Source organism: Diabrotica virgifera, chromosome 2 (assembly GCF_917563875.1).
Source record: "Diabrotica virgifera virgifera chromosome 2, PGI_DIABVI_V3a".
NCBI classification, from domain to species: domain Eukaryota; kingdom Metazoa; phylum Arthropoda; class Insecta; order Coleoptera; family Chrysomelidae; genus Diabrotica; species Diabrotica virgifera.
The window spans coordinates 257,728,157-257,751,009 of NC_065444.1; the positions used below are offsets into that span (position 1 = coordinate 257,728,157).

Below are 22,853 nucleotides of genomic sequence, written 5' to 3' on the forward strand. Positions count from 1 at the left end.
TTTTGTCGAAATAAATCGGAAAAAACACGTAGTCCTGTCGCCAGGGGGGGTACAACGGCCTCGTTAATTCAGATGGACTTACCCAAGTTTTTTTTATGTATTTTGACCCGTAGAACACGAATTTTTTGGGTAACAGTTGATCCGGATGTCGATAAGATTGTTATAGACCAAGAACTTGAGGAATCAAATAACAGCGATTTTTGGCAAAACAAAACAATATTTTGTATTTTTTGGGTCATTTTAAGCAAAAAATATTTCTACAAGTTTTTTAGTAGGATGCACAGTTTTCGAGATAAACGCGGTTGAACTTTCAAAAAATCGAAAAACTGCAATTTTTAAACCCGAATAACTTTTGATTAAAAAATAAAATAGCAATTCTGCTTAGCGCCTTTGAAAGTTCAAGTCAAATTATGTCGGTTTTGATTATTTGCATTGCTAAAAATTTATTGTGTTATTGTTAAACAAAGCTACAAACAACTAGTGCGTGAGTGATGTTTCTATGATTTCTCATTTAAAATCGAACGAGTAGGTAGAATAGGTACTAGTGCAATCAAGACTATTTCTACGTTACATGCGTTAAAACGCATGTAAAAGCACGGGAAACCCTACGTGTTTATAGCTTTGTTAAACAATAAAAAAATAAATTTTTACCAATGCAAATAATCAAAACCGATATAATTGGACTTAAACTTTCAAATGCGGTAAGCAGACTTGCTATTTTATTTTTTAATCAAAAGTTATTCGGGTTCAAAAATTGCAATTTTTCGATTTTTTTAAAGTTCAACCGCGTTTATCTCGAAAACTGTGCATCCTACGAAAAAACTTGTAGAAATATTTTTTACTTAAAATGGCCCAAAAAATACAAAATATTGTTTTGTTTTGCCAAAAATCGCTGTTATTTGATTCCTCAAGTTCTTGGTCTATAACAATCTTATCGACATCCGGATCAACTGTTACCCAAAAAATTCGTGTTCTACGGGTCAAAACACATAAAAAAAACTTGAGTAAGTCCATCTGAATTAACGAGGCCGTTGTACCCCCCCTGGTGACAGGACTAACGTCTCTACGCAGAATTTAATTACGGTGAATTTTTATTTGGGTGTTTTTGGTCTAAAGTTAAAATCTTTGGAGTTATAGAGCAAAAATTGAAAAAATCACGATTTTCGGGCGCCATTTTGTTTATAAAAAAAGTAGCACACTATCTGCGGACTTTGCATACCTATATTATTAATATATACAATCATAAGATTCGATTCCAGCAATAAAATTGCTGGTAAATAACTTTTCCCAAAAATGGCCTATTCTCCGATAATCAGCCCAGACTAATGTATGAAAATCAAAATAAAGAAACAATTAAGAATAATGACAGAAGACACACTAGACGAAGCACATAGTAGATTTAAAAGTGGTAGAAGTGTAGAGGATTATATATTTTCTTTAAAACAGATAACACAAGAAGCGATTTAAGATAAAAAGAAAATATACGTAGCATTTCTTGACCTAGAAAAAGCCTTCGACAAAGTACCAAGACACAAACTGATGACCTATCAAATTTTGTTCTACAGATGAAATGTAGGAGACTAAAAAGTAAAAAAAAGTAGAGTGACATGTGATACAGCAAACTTGGCTTTGAAAACTATTATGGCCAAAAAGTCGTTTTTAAAAGCTGGGACTAGTTTCCTTTATAAATCAATGAACACAAGATGAAATAATACTGCTTCTCTACAGTTAAATTATTAATTTATTTATAAAAAAAGGTTTATTGTTACAAACAAGACCCTTCTTCTTCTTGCAGTACCGTCTCCTATCGGAGGTTGGCTACCATCACAGCAATCTTAACTTTGTTGGCTGCAGCTCTGAACAACTGTATTGAACTGCACCCGTACCTACCACTCTCTTAAATTTCGCAACCAGGAAATCCTCCTACGTCCCACATTTCTCTTTCCCGAGATTTTTCCTTGGATGATGAGTCTTAGCAGAGAGTACTTTTTTCCTCTCATTATGTGGCCTAGATATTCCAGTTTTTTCGTTTGTAAACAAGACCCATATACTAAATATAGGTCTTATAATATACTAATAAATATAGGACAAAATATTGCTGCTTCTCTACAGTTCAATTATTAATTTATTTATAAAAAAGGTTTATTATTACAAACACGACCTATATACTAAAATACATCGTAAGACTTAAAAAAACTAATCACTGTCATAGTCTTGATTGGTCGTTGGCCAGTCCTTAAATTGTTCAAAAAATGCTTTGTCTTCGTCGGGAATGTAATTCGGGACTTTCATAAGATCATCGAGTTTTTTTGCCTTGATTGGCAATTTTCCTTCGTAAGCCATTTTATTTGGATGCGAAGGAGCTGAAACATTTTTTTTAACAAATTAAATTTATATGAGGTAAATCCATCTATGAACTCAAACGCTGTTACAACTCCAAGAGTCTCACTTGAATAAGTAAAGTGTTTATATTTTGATATGGCAAAATTTTCTTTAATTTTATTTGTACTAATGACGAGTTCCCTTCCATTTTTTTTTTAAATAGGCTGGCCACCAGTCCTGTCCTGTTTGTCGATCAGGTTTTGTAATTACATACTTTTTGACTAACATAACTTTTTCCAAGTAATCGAGCTTTAATTCGCATATTATTCTTATATTTTTCAGGGTTTTGCTTCTTTTCTCAATTTAATAGTTATATTACTTGCATCAGAAATATCAGACATTATGCTAACGAATATTGTTTAATAAAAAAAGAATGTGTGTGTACTTTGTACGCACGTAAGAAGTTATACTTCTATTATATGATTATATGATTATAAACGAAATTAATATACTTTTATTTATATTTTATTTAAATATTAAATTAATTTATACTTACTACTTCTCAAACATTTTTATTACAACAGTGCCAAAAATTAAAATAATAAAAAAATAAAACACACACAAACACATTAAAAATGCCACAAATGATTTCTGAACATTAATTGTCGGAAAAATTTTTAACTAAATACGTATTTTCTGAAAATAAAATTATATAATAAATATACTTATAATCATAAAATGTATAAAAAAAAATAAAAAAAAAAGTTTCTATTGGGATTCGAACCAACTTAGCACGCGGCTGGTATTTGCGTTGTATTGGGATTCACTCGCATTAAAACTTCGCCACAGAGACAGCTTGTCATTATGTGCGAAGATCGTCTAACTAAACAGATTAACCTTTTGACATTTTTAACTTATGTAAATCAAATTATTTTGATTTTGAATTGAAATGATTTAGAATTGAAAAAATACAACAAAACATAGAGTAAGAAAACAATATATTAGGTGAATATTGATAGAAATTTTGATGGTAATCAAATTATGTAAATAAAAGTATTACATACTACTTATGTATTTTGGTAAGTTCAAGGTAGGTATCGGAGCCCGTATAACGACTAATAAATTTCGCAATCACTTGCGTCGTGCAAAGTGGCTATGTTCAAATATCATAACAAAATTTGATCAACTATTTATAAAACACTTACCAGTGAAAGATTCTTTAGCTTTGAATAAGCGAGATCTGCGGCACTCATACTAGTCACAGTTTGATGAGCTTTCTCATTGGCATGCAACAATAATCTCTTCTATGTAAATAAGTCCAAAAATATAATATGAAAACTATTTAAAAAGGCAGTATAACCATTAACTAACTTTTTGTTTGTTGTTTCTCTTCCTACAAATTTTAAAACGCAACAAGCATACATTATAACCAAACCACAGTCCGACAGCTGTGCCACAGCTGCCATATTGGATAATTTTTGTCATGTCATTTGAACATCCAATCAGAACAAAGTTATAATGCGCATGCGCCCGGTCGCTAGGTTTTACCATATAAAATTTCACCGTCATTACGCCCGTAAAGAAGTATAACTTCAAAAATATTAATGCTTATCAGCAAAACTACTAATGCACACACGTGTTACAGCTAACCGAAGTAATAAAATCAACGACTCTCTAAACAAAAGACACAAACGATGGTGGCACCACAAGAATTATTGTATAAAGGTAATCAGTCCTGGACTAGTTCCCTTAACACGCTCAACAAAAATTTTATCGTGCTATATTTCGCGTACGGTGAGAGATACAAATTTCCTTTATAGACTCATCGATCCGTCGACGTTGGTTTAACAAAATATATCTCACTTTAATTTCGTACGGACAGGGCCGCGCCGTCCATAAGGGCGAAGAGGGGCTGTGCCCCCGGCGCCGAACCAAAAAGGCGCCGGCATGTGCCGAAAAAAAATTTGACAATGCCGAAATTACCAGAAATATTAGTAATATTTTATTATTTTGTAAAATTGAATATTTACCAATCATTTATCAATATAAAAATAGCAGTTATTATTACTTTGATCCCCTACGTGTACGAACCATTATTTCTCTCATTAAACCGAAATATTACTCCATTCACTCACGGTAAAATATTGCAAAAACCTCTGAATTTTAAAGAACAGCTTGGATTAACATGAAATTTAGAATACACATAGCTAACAGGCCAAAGAAAAAAATGATATTGTGTCGACGTCTGCTTTTGCCCTAGGGGAGTACCACCTTTTCACGGCGGTTGAAAAATATACGTTCAGAATAAGTCCGGAAGTGGATAAATTGATGAATTGTAAGTAACTATAAAGTTAAGTTGTTCTATAATATAAATTTTTATATTACTTAAGTCAATATCTAGTTTTCGAGTTATTTGCGAGTGAATATGTTCATTTTTCAACAAAAAAAACACGTTTTTAGACGGCTTTTCGCAAATAACTCAAAAAGTAAGTATTTTATAAAAAATATGTTCTTAGGAAAACTTTTGAAGGCATTTCCTTCAAAATTTCAATTTTTTTTTAAGTTAAAACCAATTTTTTTCATAAATAAGCACTTTGAAATGTTGAAACTTTCAGATCATATAAATATACATAAGTGAAATAAATTGTAAAGCAGTAACGATTAATTTCATTTGGGACGCTAATTAAGCGGAAATTTTTACGATGTTTTTTACCAAAATAAAGGGACCGACTTTATTTTCAGCGTTACTGGCTTACTTTTGCTGCTAGAAACTTTTTAAAAAACAAAAATAAAGCTTTTTCTAAAGACTGTAAAAAGATATAACGAGTTTTGTCCGAAAAGTGCTTCATTTTTCGGTTATTTCACGTTGCAATGGTCGATTTGGAATTTGACGAATAAGAACCCACTTTTCTCGAGCTACCGCTCTTCCTCTACTAGATCTACCGACTTCATGCGTTCACAAGTTTTTTTAATTTTTTTATAAGCTATATTTTTGCTAAGAACATTTTTTTGAATAAAATATGTACACACTTTTTGTGTTATTTGCGAAAAACCGTCTAAAACCGTGGTTTTTATGTTGAAAAATGAACATATTCACTCGCAACTAACTCGAAAAATACTGACTTAGTGAAAAAACTGTATATGGAACAAAATACTTGCTTAGAATTAGTCAGTTTATCCACTTCCGGACTAAATTTTACCGTATATTTTTTCATCCCCGACGACACGATATCAATTTTTTTCTTTGTTATAAATTAGTTATGAGTATGCCAAAATTCATATCAATCCAAGAGGTTCTTTAAAATACGGAGCAAAAACCGTGAGAAAATGGACTATAATAATAATTATATATTTATTTGTTCTCTGATAATATGTATAATCGTTGTTTTTTGTAAATATTTATAGTACGTATTCGTAATAACTTATTAGTATATTACTTTCTTGCTGCTGAAAATCTAAGAGCAGAAAATAGGGGTTACCCAGAGGACCACGATAACAATCAAAAGGAGACAGAATACCAAATAATATCAGTCAAAGAAGAAAAATCAAAGACATAATAGAACATGTAGCAAAAAAGAAATGGAGATGTGCAGGTCATGTGGCAAGAACACCGAACAACAGCCAGACTAGAAGATTATTGGAATAGCGACCGTGGGCGGATAATCGGATAAACGAAGCAGAGACCGAACATATAAAAAATAGTTTGTAGGTATACCGTATAACGACTCACTAAGCAACAAAAAACTACTTACAAAGGAAGGAGGAAAGGGGCGCCTAAAATTACTCGCCCCGGGGCGCTTGAAAGCCTTGGCGCGGCCCTGCGTACGGAAGTGGACTGATTCCCTTTATACAATAAGCGATTCAATTTGTTCCGGCTACTCTTTTAATATCATCAACCCATCTCATTTGTGGTCTTCCTTTCGGTCGTTTACTTTCGTAAGGTCTCCGGTGTTGTATTGTTGCATTCCAACGTTCGTCTTTTTGTCTAGCAATGTGGGCTGCGAAGCTCCATTTAAGTTTGGCAACTTTTGTTGTTATGTCCTCGACATTTTTGTTTTCGATCGTACTCAGTCGTTCCTCTTTTTATCTGACAGTCGTATACTTAACATTGCCCTTTTCATTGCACTTTCTGTTGTGGCTAGTTTATTCATATTTGCCGTGGTTAGGGTCTAGGTATAACATCCATATTATGTCATGATAGGAAGGATGCACTGGTTGAATACTTTGCTCCTAAAGTATTGGGGTATTTTGCGGTTCTTAAGTATCCAACTAAGTTTTCCAAATCCTGCCCATGCTAGTCTTGCTCTCCTAGTAAGGGGCCGTCCAAGTATTACGTAACGCAGGCTGGGGAGGGGGGGTCAAAAATCTTCAACAATTGCGTTACGTAATACTTAACGCCCCATTACCGTGCGTTACATAGGGAGGGGGGTCAAAAATCTTCAAAAAATTGCGTTACGTAATACTTGAACTCCCCCTAATTTCCGCACTTTGGTTCTTTTTGTTAAGTTTCAGGATTTTTCCTAGGTATATATATTCCTGGACTGTTTCTATCTCAGTGCTGTTTATAGTTATACGTCTTAAGTTATCTGTGTTTGTCATTATTTTTGTTTTTCTCATATTCATTTTTAGACCGACGCGACGTATTGGGAGTTGCCTCTGTGAGTTCCTCCATCATAATTTGTAGTTCCTCGAATAAGCTTGCTATAATCACAATGTCGTCAGCGAATCTGAGTTGGTTTAGCTTGTTGCCATTAACGTTAATGCCATAGATTGACCAGTTTGTAGTTTTGAAGACGTTTTCTAGGGGCTAGGTTGAAAAGCTTTGGCGATATTACGTCTCCTTGTCTCACGCCTCTCTTAATGGGGATGGGATTTGTATCCTCGTCTAGTTGTACTATCATAGTTGAATTTTTATACAGTGCTAGTCAAAAGTCCGTACCCCCCCTCGTATCTTTTGAACGGTTATACCTATAATAGTGAAATTTGGAGATAGGAAATAAATGACAGGTGACGTAATAGTGACAGATGACTTTACAGCGCCACTGTGACAGATAATTTTAAATGGGACCTTATGGCAAGTGACACCTCGTTTGAAAGGTATTGAAAATACCTATTCAGTCATACTAATATTGTTTAAGTTTAAGCTAATTTTGACGAATTAATGAAATAAATATAAAATTGTAGTTTCATTTAATTAATTCAAGATTCAAAATTCCGCCTATGATTACTTGTCAAAAAGGTTGACGTTGACGTAAAAACTACTAGAGAATCGAAAAACGTCAACTTTTACAAAAAAACCATAGGCGTACATTTGAATTTTTATTAATTAAATGCGAAGCTACAATATTATATTTATTTAATTTATTCACCAAAATCAAAATCAACTAAAGCACAAAAAAATTAGTATGGCTGAGTAGGTATTTTGAATACCTTTCAAACGAGGTATCACTTGCCATAAGGTCCCATTTAAAATTATCGGTCACAGTGGCTCTGTAACGTCATCTGTCACTATTACGTCACCTGTCATAACTAGTTAAGAAGCTTACGTCAGTTAATTTCCTCCATCCAAATTTCACTATTATAGGTAAAACCGTTCAAAAGATAAGAGGGGGGTACGGACTTTTGACTAGCACTGTATATATTATGTATTATTTGCCTATATCTCGAATCTATTCTACTATTTATAGCTTGTTCTATGGCCCACATCTCGATACTATCAAATGCCTTTTCATAGTCGACGAAGGCAAGAATACGGCTAGTTGATATTCATTTACCTTCTCTATCGATGTTATTATTGTCAGCAGATGGTCTGATGCACTATATTCTTTGCAGAAGCCAGCCTGTTTCACCGGTTGGTAATTGTCCATTTTGTAGATCAAGCGGTTGTTAATAGTCCCCACATTTATTCCCTTTTTTGTGTAAGAGTATTATTAGACTTTCGTTCCAGTCTTTAGGGATCTTGCTGTTATGGAGACAACTATTAAATAGTTTTGTTAGTATAGGGATTGTTGCCGTTTTGCTTGTTTTCAAGAGCACAGTAATTATACCGTCGTGTCCTGGAGATTTATAATTTTTTAGTTCTTTTAAAGCTCATGCTATTTCGAAACTCTTTATATTTAGTAGTACTTCTGATCCCACGTTTTTTATTTTTCTTTTGACGTTCTCCTTTGTTAATTCATTAGGCTGGCTTTGTGAGCTGTACAAGGTTTTGTAGAAGGCTTTGACTATTTTTGTTATTTTATATTTGTCTGCTATATCACGCAAGGAACAAAAATTTACATGCATAAAAGAAATATCACGGAATACAAAAATGAAAGTTTTAGAAGCAGTTTATAGACTATAGTGATGACATCAATAATTAGTATAAAAAATTACAGATATTATTAGTACAATAAACAAAATCAAACAAAAATATCCCTGACAAGTAATGATGCCTAGTTTTTCACTATACAAGAAACATGGCCATGATGAAAAGTCATGTTCTAATGTTTTGGCAATGCTCTGGTTTCAGAAAATCTTGAATGACGTGAGCATATATTTTTAATAAAAAAACTGTATATATTTGGAGTCGGCATCTGTTATAAATTTTAGAAATATTACTTAATTAAAAAAATACGTAAGTACATTTTAGGATTTAACTGTTATAAACGGTTATAAATTGATAAAACTGTCTCTATTAAAACTATACAAGTTCTTATATTATTATAGAAGCTCTATTTATATAGTACGTACTTTTATATAAGTATTTTTTGTTTTGTTTAAAATTCCCAAACGAAAACGAAACGCTTAGACACAAAGGAAGAGAAGAGACATGCGTTTGAGTCGATTATATGGAAGACGCCTCGAGAAAGCTTATCCTCCCGGAATATCTTATTATTCTCCACTTGTTTACCTGCTGTTCATTTTCCTTTTGTAGGATTTAAGACAAATACTCTAAACATTCAGTAAATGTTTCTTAATGATGTTAAAAGTTAATCTTATGGAAGATTAAATAAACGATTTTTCTTAAATAATTAGGATTATAATTGTTACTTGTAATGAGTTTAAATAAAACATAAATACACTCACCGGCACAAAATTCCGCCACCCAAAATTTTTGATTAAGTTTGACAATCTATAACTGTATTATTTGTACTCCGATTTTCAAGATTCTTGCATCAGTTTGTAGGTACATGTATATTGGTGTCGTTCGTTATTATTCCGGCAACAACAAATTTTTGCTTATGGCATTATACGGGGGTTAATGGAAGCGTTGTAATTACTCCTAACTTTAAAAAATTCTGTGGAAAAATTGGAGGGCTGATTTTGTTTCATACTCCTTTTGTATTATCCTGGAGGTATCACTAAGGTTTTATTTTTTGAATTGCCCGAATATCTCTTTTATTGTAAGAGCTGTAAATAAAAACTTGCTTTGAAGGTTTATTTCATTAAAATTATCAAGCGCACTAAAATTATCAAAACAAAACAAAATTAACAACAGAACAAAACAATTCAATAGCGAGTATGTCCACCTCTTGCAGCAACGACTGCTCGCTATCTGTTTGGCATCGAATAAAGATGTGTTATCCTTGCCTGGAGAATGACCCGATATTCCTCTACCAGGGCCATAACTGCACCAAATTTTCTGGAGGCCTAGGATGACGGCGAATAGCTTTTTTTAATTCATCCCATAAATGTTCAATAGGATAGAGGTCTGCGCTGCATGAGGGCCATTTTAATCTTATCAATCTAACCTCTATTTTATGAGCCAATCAGCGTTTTTATTTACAAAAATGGTACAGCTCTTACAAGAAAAGAGATATTCGGATAATTCACTCAAAAAAATTTAGTTCGTAATATTGATTAACAGTGATTACTGAATAGTATTTCGTTGTCACAACAATTTAATTTGTTGTTTCAACGAACTTTTAGATATTGACGAATGTATTTGGTTATTGTCACAATGATTGAATAATAATTGTGAGAATAACTAGAGTACATTAATCAATAACACTCAATTTATTCAGCCAATAACTTAGTTTCGTATATTTAATAAATACTGTTAATTCTGGCAGCAACTCACGTTCTTGATTTCGTAGATGACAAGCAATTACCTTGGTTTGTTGTGACAACGTACAGATTTCATTAAAACAATGTACAAATGTTGTTAATATAGAGTAATATATGATTATTGAATAGATATAAATTGATTGTTGTGACAACGAATGCATTAGTCAATCCACTACTGCATTTAATTCCCACAATCAATGCGTTTATTGTGACAATAATCGTAGTTGTTGAGACAATAAATGTTTTGCTTGACCATTTGAAAGTTAACGGCTTTTACTTATCGTGATACCCCTAGCTTCTCTGTGTTACCGAAGTGCCGAATAATAATTGCATTTCGTTTTCAAGTGTAGTCCGTAGTAGAAGAAAGTTTTTGTGTGTCTCTTATCGTGAAATTTCGGTCGAATTCTTTTTAAATGTATTCATTTTTTTCGAATCCTGAGAAAACTAATTATTATTTCTGAAAATTTAAATGCAAAATAAAATATTTCAGTATTATCGAGGGTCTGAAGTCCCTGAGAACCTCTATAATGATTATTTTAATAAGTCACAGGGGTGAAAAAGAGAAAATTTAGTATGATTTTTAATTTCAATTAGGCATACCATTCAACACAAACTTTTTGTTTATTTTAAGGGACTTTCTGCCCTCGGTAATAATGTAATATTTTATTCTGCGTTTAAATTTTTCAAAAAAACTTATTAGTTTTCTCAGAATTCCAAAAAAAGAATGCGCTTAAAAAGAATTCGATCGAAATTTTGCACCTGCGCTCTCAAAAAGGATTAAAGTGTTATACATTTTTGGAATCACTATTTCAAACGCTTTTAAATAAGCTGCCACATGACGTACTTTCCCATTAAAAAAATCAAAGTTACGCCGCGCCTGTCACCTGAAGAGGGATCGTGTAAAGTTCGAAACATTGATGTTATAATATACTTTGATTATTTTAAAAATCGACCTGTCCGAGCGTTTTGCTTATGTGCTAAAAATAAATAAGTTAATAAGGGGGTGGGGGAGTGTAACACTTATTCCAGTACACTGTATAAGTGAAATCATATGAACAATCACACAGTGTAAAGTCCTTTAGGTTAATGACAAAAAAGGGGGATTTAAAAAATTATTATTAATCAATTAATATCATACATTGGGCTATTGCATTCAGTAATTATTAATATAAAATACGTTCATAGTAGGAATGAACGGAATTAATTGTAACAATAAACGGAAATAATTGTAGAAATAAACGAAATACGTTAGGAGAAATAACACTGTTATTGACACAACGAATAGTCTTCGTCGGTCAATTAACGACGTTGTTGTTTCAATAAATAGTGTTCGTTGACTCAGTTAACAGAGTTCGTAATACCAATAAAGTGCTATTATGGTATACATAATGAATGTTCATCAATTCAATAAACGTAATACATTGGCTCAACGAATGAAAATAATGAATTGATGAACATCGTTTTGTTGTCCCAATAAAACCAAGAATTGGACAAATTTTAAGGATTGCGTTTGTTGTCTGAATTAACATTTTTATTGATATTACGTACCTTTTTCGTTGAGTGTTCAAAAAACAAAATTTTAGTGATGCATCCGGGATAGTATGACAGGACTATGAAACAAAATCAGATATATTCCATTTTTTCACAGAATTTTTTAAAGTTAGGAGAAAATACAACGCTTCCATTCACCTCTGTATAATGCCATGCAAGCAAAATTTTTTTGTTACCGGAATAATACCAAACTATATCAATACAATACATGTTCCTACAAACTGGTGCAAGAATCTTGAAAATCGGAGCACAAATAATAAAGTTATAAATTGTCAAACTTAATCAAAAATTTTGGGTGGCGGAATTTTGTGCCGGTGAGTGTAGTTTTATGTCGTATTCATAAGCTTTTCTTTGTACCGTTCTGAGTAAATTAATTCTGAATATATTGTCTGCAGTTGCAGTGGCTTTATTCGGTCTGAATCCGAGTATTCGAACGACCGATTGTAGATAATGCCAGAAACAGTTTTGTATTTAAAGAATTTAGTAATGTAATTGGACTATAATTTACTCTGGCATTCCCTCTTGTCTCAAGGCTAACTACCCATTAGCCCATTTCTCCGGCATAAGCTCTAATGTCCATATTAATATTAATGTTAATAGATTTATTTCTCTTTTTCTGGCGCTTTATTGTTTTTCAGTTTCTTTATTATCTGAATCACTTCTTTCATAACTCGGATTTTCGATGTATTGCTCCGCCGGATAATTATATTGTCTCGTTTTGTTCATTTTAATTATCTGCGTTTAGGGTTTCTTTGAAGTATTATATCCATCTCCTTATAATCTTTTATAATTTTTTGCTCCTGTGTTAGTAGTGCTTTGTCCTTTGTCTTTGCATATCGTCAATTTTTGTCTATATGACTATGCACTTCCTTTTATTTTTTTATATCCACTAAAAAACTCGACAGGGTTATCTTGGTAAACATATTAAGCTAATAAAATCTTTTTGAATTTTTTGTTTACCATGATCCAATGATAAGTTCGGATGTCCACCGCAAAATACATTTTTTTCGAGGTGTCTTTAAAAATTTGCCACTGTTGCGTTGGCTTATTTTTCAATATTTTTCCTTGATTTTTTTTTAATATTCCTTGAATTATACTAAATACGCTTGTTTAATTTAAAAATAAAATAATTTTATCATACTTTCAAAAAAAATTCACAAAAATGTGCTTGAAATGTTGATTTCAGCCCCTACGGCCCCCCTATGGATAGCTATGACACGATTTTGATAGGCAACCCATGTTGGTCATGTTTATCTATGTATGAAATTTAATAAAAAAAAATGTTACATCCAGCAACCAGATGGGTACATTTCGACGTCCTATTTGGATCTTAGACTAATACACATAACTCAAAAATTAACCCTAAATTACAAAAATATAAAATAATTCGAACCGATAAACATAACCTACATAAAATTTACCTGGATAATACTCCATTATCAGCACCTCCTCCAATTCCGCTAGCCTCCAGCACGTTCCCTCCTGGCACACCAGACATGAAACCACCATTTTTCTTCACCGTCGGATCGGCTCTCGATAAAATACTCGAAATAGAAAAGTTTGTGGATCCACCTACACACTTCTTAGTGTCTTTTTCAGTCCTTTCTTCGTCTTCACTGGTTTTTATCACTGGGTAAGAAATGTTCGAGTTGTGGTTGATGAGGCGGTAGGTGTCTGGTTCGGGAGAGTTTCGGCTGGAAGAATCCGGGCTGGAAACCACGTTGATCTCAGCTTCGCGGGTCGGAGATGACATATTTATGTCTATAAATAAAAATTAGAGTTAGTAATACGCGCTACAAAAACATTATTCTTATATAATATTCAATGGCATTATAAAGAAAAACATGGTTTTGACAAAGGAAGAAACAAACAACAGAAGAATGGATTATTTGTTGAAACCATCAGACGAAAAACGTACATAATTCAACAGATAGAGAGATAGAGAGAGATAGAGATATGCAACTAGAAAAACTAATGTAGAGGCAAACTTGTAGATACTTTAGAAGCAAAAGAAGAGACAATATCTGCAACAACAAATTAAAAAGGTAGACGAAGACCATAGAGACAATCAAAATAAAATATGCTATAGAGAGGCTAGACATAAAAGAGGCTCCCATATAAGTACACTCAATTTCGTGAGAGAGAAAAATGGAGAAATGGTCACTGCCAAAAATAAAATGATGATAGAAAGATGGGTCGAATATTCTGAAGAACTTCTGAATGTCCAGAATGCGACTGACAAAAACGATGAAAACAATGGAAGCAACGGAAAAAATGAGAAAATATTAGAATCGAACAGGCGAAATAGAAATACCCCACCAAGACCAAGCCTAGAAAGAATTAGAACTGGCATAAAAACACTTGATAAAAATGGTCTGTTTTAAAGTTAATCAAAAAGTTGTCCCTCTTCCCTGTCTGAAACCAGCCTGGTATTCTCATAATTATCTCTTATTCATAAGCTTTTAATCTAGCTCTTATAATTTTTGCTAATACCTTTTACACCACTTCTAACTGCGATTCCTCTGTAATTTTCACATATTGGTCTTATTGCCTTTCTTGTGAATTGGGCAGATGAGTGCTGTGTTCCATTGCTCCGGCATTTTTTCGTTTTCCCATATTTTCTGTATAAATCGAGCTATTTTTCGCTGCAGTATATTTTTCCCTATCTTTAGGATCTCTGCTGGCACTCCGCCTTCTCCGGCACTTTAATTATTTTTAGGTCTTCTATTAATGTTATTATCTCCATTTCTGTCGGTGCTTGTGTTTGTTGTGGTTCCGCTTCTTGTATTTGTTGTTGTTCGATTTCTTGCCCTCGGTGTTGCATTTCTGTTTCTGTTTGGGCTTTATCGTTTAATAATTCTCCGAAGTGTTCTGCCCATCTGTTCAATTTTTCTGTCTTGTCTCCCAGCAACATACCATCTTTATTTCTGCAAAACAATGTGCATTTATTTTGAGTCCCTCGTGTTTTTTACTCCTTGGTAAAAATTTTTAACTTCTCTTTGGGCAGTTTTCTTCTATTATTTCTAGTTGCTTTTCCAGTGATTTTCTCTTCTTTTGCCTGCATATTCGTTTAGCTTCTCTTTTTTTGTCTTTATAATACTCTTTACTTCTTTCTGTGTTGTTTCTAATATTTTTCATTTTTGCGTTGTTTCTCTGCTCTAGAATTCTTTTGCAGTCCTCATCAAAGCATTGTTCTCTCTTTTCTTTTTCTGCTTTTCCAATGCTAAGGTCTGCCGCTTCTATCACAGCTGCTTGTATTAGTTCCCATTCCTCTTCTATGTACCCCGTCGTGATTCTTTCCAATATCTGGTTTATCTCTTCCTCTGTTTGTTTTGCTACTTTATCTTGGAGCCGCTCTAATTGGTATTTTTTCCGTTTTGTTCCTTTTCTTGGGAATTTCATGCTTAAGAGTTGCTTGGTAGTTCATATTTATATAAAACCATAATACGACCAGCAGTCACATATTATGGAAGCAAAATATGGATGCCAATGAAAAAAGAAGTAAATAAATTGCTGATGTGGGAACGTAAAATCCTTCGAGTAGGTTATAGTTATATGGCCCTTGCAGGGATAGCGTGCCAAATTAATGGAGACGCAAACGCAACATTGAGTTAGAGATCCTCTTCGGAAAGAAAAAATCTAGTGGCGTAAATAAAGGATAACAGACTAAGATAGGCGGGATATGTGATACGTTTAACAAAAAGGTGTAAAGATACACTCAGAGAGGATCTGAAGAAAATCGGAGTGAGATAATGGGAAATAGCGCCACAGGACCGACAAATATGGAAGGTAAGAGTAAACGCGGCAAACACTCATTAATAGTAGTTGTAAAGCCCTTGATCATTATAACGCATTAATAACGCATTTCGATCTCCACCTTTCTCTCACTCTCTCTTCTTTCTTCTATCCATTCTAATGCTGGTCTTCTTGTCCTTTTTGTACCCTATAAAAATATAATTTGAGGCTTTTTTGGCGATCGTTCGTCTTCCATTCGCATTAAGTATCCGTACCATAAAAGTTGTTTAGATTATATTGTATCACGTCTACGGTATTGTAAATACTTACTATTTCTCTTCTTATTTCTTCATTGACAACTAAACATCAGTACTGAATCCTTTTTTTGGGTAATTCTTTTTAACTGCAACCCCCCAGGGTGTGGAAAATTAAAGAGAGTAGTGGAACTTCGGCACAAATAACGTGAACTTAAAGATTGATGTTATTTGTAATAACTCAGAGGCGGATCCAGAAGGGAAGGTGATGGGGACGATAGGCTCTAACACAGTGATTTAATTATTTTTCTAAATTATATAAAAATTTTAGAAACATTCAGTTTTATTCAAATGGGTGATTATACATTTTTTTAAATTACAATATTGAATTATATAAGTGAGACAAATGGCACAATGCTGAAGTAATTCTATTGTACAAAAAAGGAGATCCCATCAATTAGAAAATTACGGACCTATAAACCTTCTTAGTCACTTATACAAACTCCTTACAAGAATAGTAACGAATCGTCTTGAGAAAAAACTTGATTTCTACCAGCCAATGGAGCAAGCGGGATTTGGTACCGGAGTTGGAACAAATGATCACCTACAGAGCATTAAAACGGTAATAGAAAAGACTATTGAATACAATCGACCACTGGTTTTGCCTTTGACACGGTAGCATTTGACAAAATTCTGGAAGCACTACAAGCATGGCGCATTGACTACCGATACACAAGATTAATTTACATTACATACAAGAACGCAACTCTGTCGGTGAAACTACATAAAATCACGGACTATATCCCAATCGGCAGAGGAGTCCGTCAGGGCGATACCTTATCGCCTATACCGCAGTACTAAAATATGTTTGTAAAAAACTTAACTGGGAAGAGCGAGGCCTGAATATTGACGGTAGAAAATTAACAAATTTGAAATTCGCAGACGACATAGTTTTATTCTCTGACAACCTTAAGGAGATATGTACAATGCTACATGAACTTCAGTTAGTGTGTGCCAGTGTAGGTATTAAAATAAACATCTCCAAAACAAAATTCATGATAAACCTAGTACCTAGCGGAAATATCAATATTGGAGACAACGAAGTAGAGCTAGTGGAAAAATACATATACCTTGGACACGAAATAAAAATTACAAGAGACAACCAAACATGCGAACTACGAAGAAGAATAAACCTAGCATGGCCAGCCTATGGAAAACTCAAAGACGTCTTTAAAAGCGATATACCAATTTCTTTAAAACGTAAAACATTTGACCAATGTGTGTTGCCTGTGATGACTTATGGTGCCGAAACTTTGACATTGACAGTTACAACTTCTAAAATGCTGCAAATAGCCCAGAGGAAAATGGAAAGGTCAATGCTGAGTATATCGCTTCGTGACCGAGTTAGAAATGAAGAATTAAGACGAAGAACAGGAAACGAGTTGCCGATGTAATTTCCCGAATTGCCACCCTGAAATGGAACTGGGCCAGACACGTCGCCCGAATCAGTGATGGGAGATGGACGAAGAGATTACTTGAGTGGAGGCCGAGATTAGACAAAAGAAGTAGAGGAAGACCACCTACTCGTTGGACTGACGATCTCAAGAAAATGTCTAGAAATTGGATGCAAAGTGCTCAAAATAGAGCACAATGGACAAAAATGAGGGAGGCATATGTCCAGCAGTGGACGCAAAGGGCTGGAGGATGATGATGATGATGAAGTGAGACAAATACACGAATACTTTAGTGAGACAAATAAAAATTGAGCACTGGCAGAGTTTCTCAAAACAGATGGAACACGACTTCTACATGGATGGAACACAAAAAGAAGTATGGAGAATGATCTGAGGGCAAAGAAAGGCGATAAACGAATTAATAAAAGCGAAACACATTCAGAAGGAAACATGGGCAGACTACTTCCGATCTCTATTTGCTAAAGGCGACGATAATGAACCGCCAACACCTGAAGTTACGACAAATGAAGAAATAAACATCGAGGAGGGAGAGGTAAAGGAAGCCTTAAGAAAATTAAAAAATAGAAAATCTCCAGTAGAGGACAGAATATCGAACGAACTCCTAAAGTACGGAGGACAAGATCTAACTAAACAACTATTAAAACTAATATAAAAAATAATAGAACAAAACAGAATACCACAAGAATGGAGATCAAGCATCCTAATACTTCTCTTCAAAAAAGGGGACAAATCGGACCCGGAGATTTACAGAGGAATTAACTTATTAAACACAACATTAAAATTAACAACCAAAGTGATAACAAACAAATTGAATGAAATTATAACATTATCAGAAGAACAACAAGGTTTTAGGTCGGGATGGTCATGCACTGACGCTATATTTATAATGAGGCTGAGGCAAGTTCAAGAGAAATCGTTGGAATACAACAAACCGGCATATTTATGTTTCGTGGACCTTAAGAAAGTATTTAACAAGGTCACATTAAAGGACGTTATCCATTTGTTATACTCGAGAGAGGTACCTATAGGAATAATAATTAAAACGATCGAAAACATCTACCAGAACAACACAATAAAAGTAAAAGTGGAAGATGAACTAACTGACCCAATTGAAGCCGGCAATGGGATAAGACAGCGGGATTCCTTGAGTCCTTTATTGTTGAACCTGGTGGGGACGAAATAATAAAAAAGTAAGAATTAAAAAAGGATACCAAATGGAAGGAAAAACAACTTAAAATAATCTGCTATGCAGACGATACAATAGTAATATTTTAAAGTGAAGATGATTTACAACGTATGCTGCACCAATTTAACATACCCGCCAGAAAATTTAACATGTTAATTTCCTTAAAAAAGACAAAATGCATGGTTATAACAGCAGATCCAATAAGATGTAAATTGGAACTGGAAGGTCAGCTAATAGAACAAATGATGGAGTTTAAATACCTAGGCATCACACTATCTATAGATATAGCCACGGGAGGCTCGAAACAGAAGTGGAAGATCAAGTGAATAGAGCAAACAGAGCCGCAGGTAGCCTGAATGACACAATATGGAGAAATAAAAATATCAGAAAAGAAATGAAAGGCAGAATTTACAAAACAGTCATCAGACCAATAATGACATACGCGACAGAAACACGACCCGACACAGAGAGGACAAAAAGATTGCTCGAAACAACGGAGATGAAAACCCTTCAAAAAATCGACGGTAAGACTCTATGGGACAGAGCTAGAAGTACAGATATACGACGGAGATCGGAGATGCAAGGTGGATAACATTAATAATTGTGTAAGAAACAGAAGAATACAATGCAATGACCACATAAGCCGAATGACAACAAATAGGGTAGTCAGGACAACGAGAGACGGTTCCCTAATAGGAAGACGATCAGTGGGAAGACCACGAAAATGATGGAACGACAACTTACTAGAGGCACATTGAAAACACAGACAGAGTCGTGTCTTTACAAAAAGAAGAAGAAGAAGAAGAATTATATAAGTAAATGTATTTTATTGCCACGGGTGAGTCGCTAGACTAAATTGTGCCGGTATAGTGGGTATTGTATATAATTAGATGAAGGATATAGAGAAGGATGATCGGCCCCCTCTTAACAATGCTGAATCCACCGCTATAATAACTTGAACAATTCTACAGATAAAACGAAAAAAGTTCAATCAAACGCTGAGGTGGAAGATTTTTATGAAACCAAAAATAAATGAAACTAAATCCCAAAAAAATTGATTAGTAATTACTCAGCAGATTGGATTCGAACAGCAGTTAACATTGTAGAATCTAATACTGTTTTACATAGCTACAGTAAAGTCGATTGGGATGATATAAAGCTTTGGGTATTACACTAACTAAACTATTGCACATATTTAATACAACTAAGTATACTGCCAAAAATTTGGTTGTTTTCAGTTAATAATACCACCACTTCTTGTTTTTGAAAAACTAGACAGTTTGTTTTTAGTTTCAGCAGTCTTTCGAACCTAACCTTAGAACAAGATAAAAAATAAAATACCATACCTATCATGCATAATAAGGGGAATAATATATGTATAGAAGAAACAGAATTAAATATTAAATAGAAACAGTGTTGAATTCAATTAATGAAGCCGCTAGTAAAGTATTACCTACAGGATTATAAGAGTATGTAATTAATCACACAATTCTTTCACAAAAAAATGATGTCTATATACATATTTAGAAAATACTATCTTGTATCTATTATATTTTGTTGAGGGTTCCAATATTTGTTATTTTTTCTGCAACCGTCCCGAAAACTAAACTTTCGGTATGTTAAATCGAAATAAATAATTTATTAAATCGAAAGTTCCACTTAACACAAATCGTACCGATAGTCTACATATTTTCGGGACGATTTTTTTCACTTTTTGAAAGATTTTTTTTACTTTTGGAGTGATTTTGTGTATCTACCTATGTAGGTCGCCTTAACAAGTACGCTTGCCATAGAAGATTTGCAAGTGTTTTTGTGTTTTCATTTCAAAAAATGGTGTGTCACTTTACGGGATTCGTAGGAATCCAGAACTCGGCTTCGGCTCGTCCTGGAAACTACTCATCCCGTAAAATATCACTTTCAGCACTTGTTATGTCAATTACTATTACACAAATTGCAAAGAAGAATAACATCAACCATGCGTGAATTAAACTTATATCTTGTTTATCAATATTTTAACGCCGGTTTTACAAAATATGTACTACGATGACCGATACATTCAATAATTTAACAAAATATGTATATCGAAAAACGAATCAATTTGAACTACAATTTTCCAAATAAATCATATAGGGTAAGGAAAGGTATATTGGTGATACAAGTAATTTGGTGATAATTTTTAATCAGATTACCACACAGTTCCCTATGCAAGCACATTCATGACACAGCGCTAGATAAGTTGTTACGAGTGTAAGCAGGACAAAAGTATATTACGATTTCGCTATTCGCACAGTTCCCTATGCAAGCACATTCATGACACAGTGCTAGTAAGTTGTTACGAGTGTAAGCAGGACAAAAATATATTACGATTTTGCTATGCGCGCACCCGCTTTTAGTAAACAGACTGTTTTGACCGTTGCTTGTGCGACAGTCGACAATGGAGCCATTTCTTATTGAATGTGAGAGACGGTTACATATTTAGTGGAATAATTGCTGTTTTTTATGAAACATTATAAAACCATTCAATAAACTAATTAGCAATAAAAAAGCTTCATTGAATTCGTGATTTAGCCAAGGTAAGTTAAATTTCTTAAATTGCGGTTGTTTCAGCAAATTTTCTAACTTATTGTGTCACCAATACCTAACATAACTTGGTATGTCAGTTTGACATTTACTATTATTATTATTCATTTTTTGTTAAATTAACTCTTCTAATCATTTACTTCAAATAATAAGTAACATAATAAAGCAAAACTTATTTCTTGCTTAATTGTCAAATTCCTATATTATTAGTATTTTTCATTTTTATCACCAACATACCTTTTCCTTAACCTACAAAATCATACAGACAGTAGAATTGATACAGTTATTCCAACGAACCTTTGCAAGAATGTAATGTTTGATTTGCAAAATAAGTTCAATCAAAATATTAAGTGAAACGTGCGCCGGTCTGTTGTACTGTCAATGTTATAATTAGGAAATTGCTATTATTCCGGTGGACGTATTTTATACAGATATTTTGTTGAAGTGTTTAATTTTTTTTCACTATTAAGGAGATTGATGGACTTATTAAATAGCTTGAACATCATATCGGCTATTACTAATATAAAGATACATATAGAACGGTATTAAATAAATTAGAAAAAAACAAAAATTTAAACCGTAGGTTATCACCAAAATAAACAAATAAGTTTCCGTTCGATAGAACTATAGCCAGACTCATGTAGTATAATGACAATTTGTAGATTAAAAACTATTACTTTCCTCATTAGCTTAAAAATAAATAATTACCGCTAGTAGGTAATCAATTAAGAGAGCAACAGTTAGGCATTCTAACAATTATGTTGAAAATAAAAATTACAATTAAATACACAAACAAAAACTAAAAGTTTAAATAATATGAAAAACTATTTTAAACAGAACAAACGTCAAAAACGATAAATGTCAAAATTCTTAGTAAATAATGTATCAAAGACATGCCGCATCGCTTATCATTGTTTAACTTATTGTGGTTTCTATGGACAAGCGGCATTTTGCGATACTTGTTTCTGGGAGTAAAAAAGAGCCCGATTATAAACAATAATTATTATTCTTGAATAATTTCATGCATGTGCAAAGATGCGTTTGAACAACTACATTTTATATATTTTCTTGTGTAGGTAGTTAAGTTTCTTTTTATATATAATATGGTAGATTTTAAAGCAAATATTTTTTCTACATAGATTAAAAATGTTTGTTGTTGATAATAATAGTGATATTATTTACCGATATTGAAGATAAAACAAAGCGGCAATCACAGCTGTTTCATCGGCAATCACTTAAAAAATCACCAAAACAACACTCGCAAAACGTCCGTACCACCGGAACTCGCGTATTGTCGCAAAACAATAAAATATCAGCGGCTCGATAGCTGGACTATGACAGAATAGGTTGTAAGTACTTAGAATTGAGTTTCTCTGGACCTTAAAGGGCGGTTTTCACCCCGGACACTCCCAAACTCTGTTAGAAACACCCCTAAATCTACCTCGCTCGCTTTTTAACGCTCTCCGGCGATTCTTCCCTCTCTTTTTCGTATCTCTCTAACGGTTTTGTGATACTTCGGCACCGTGTCGCTATGTGTAAATGTGTTTTGCAGGGGTTGCAACGTGTCTCTCTCGCCGGAGGGTGGGGGTGGCAAACCCCCTTAAACTGTTGTTTCTTAGTAGTTGATTCCGTCACAAGAAAGTGCTTTCTCGCAAGTAAATGTTGAGGTAATCCCACATGTTAACAAATGATTTCAGGTAA

At 33.6% G+C, this 22,853-nt stretch overlaps 1 protein-coding gene across 1 annotated transcript in view; it reads right to left on the minus strand.

Annotated features, from left to right (window-relative positions):
- Positions 1 to 22,471, minus strand: part of LOC126879857 (homeobox protein Hmx) — a 77,854-nt gene extending 55,383 nt beyond the window's left edge. The window contains exons 1-2 of the mRNA XM_050643172.1: positions 22,335 to 22,471; positions 13,344 to 13,683 (exon numbers count right to left, since the gene is read on the minus strand). Coding sequence (XP_050499129.1) covers positions 13,344 to 13,675 — 332 coding nt within the window. The 5' untranslated portion in view covers positions 13,676 to 13,683; positions 22,335 to 22,471. The remainder of the gene's footprint in view (positions 1 to 13,343; positions 13,684 to 22,334) is intronic.
- Between the last annotated feature and the right edge of the window lie 382 nt (positions 22,472 to 22,853).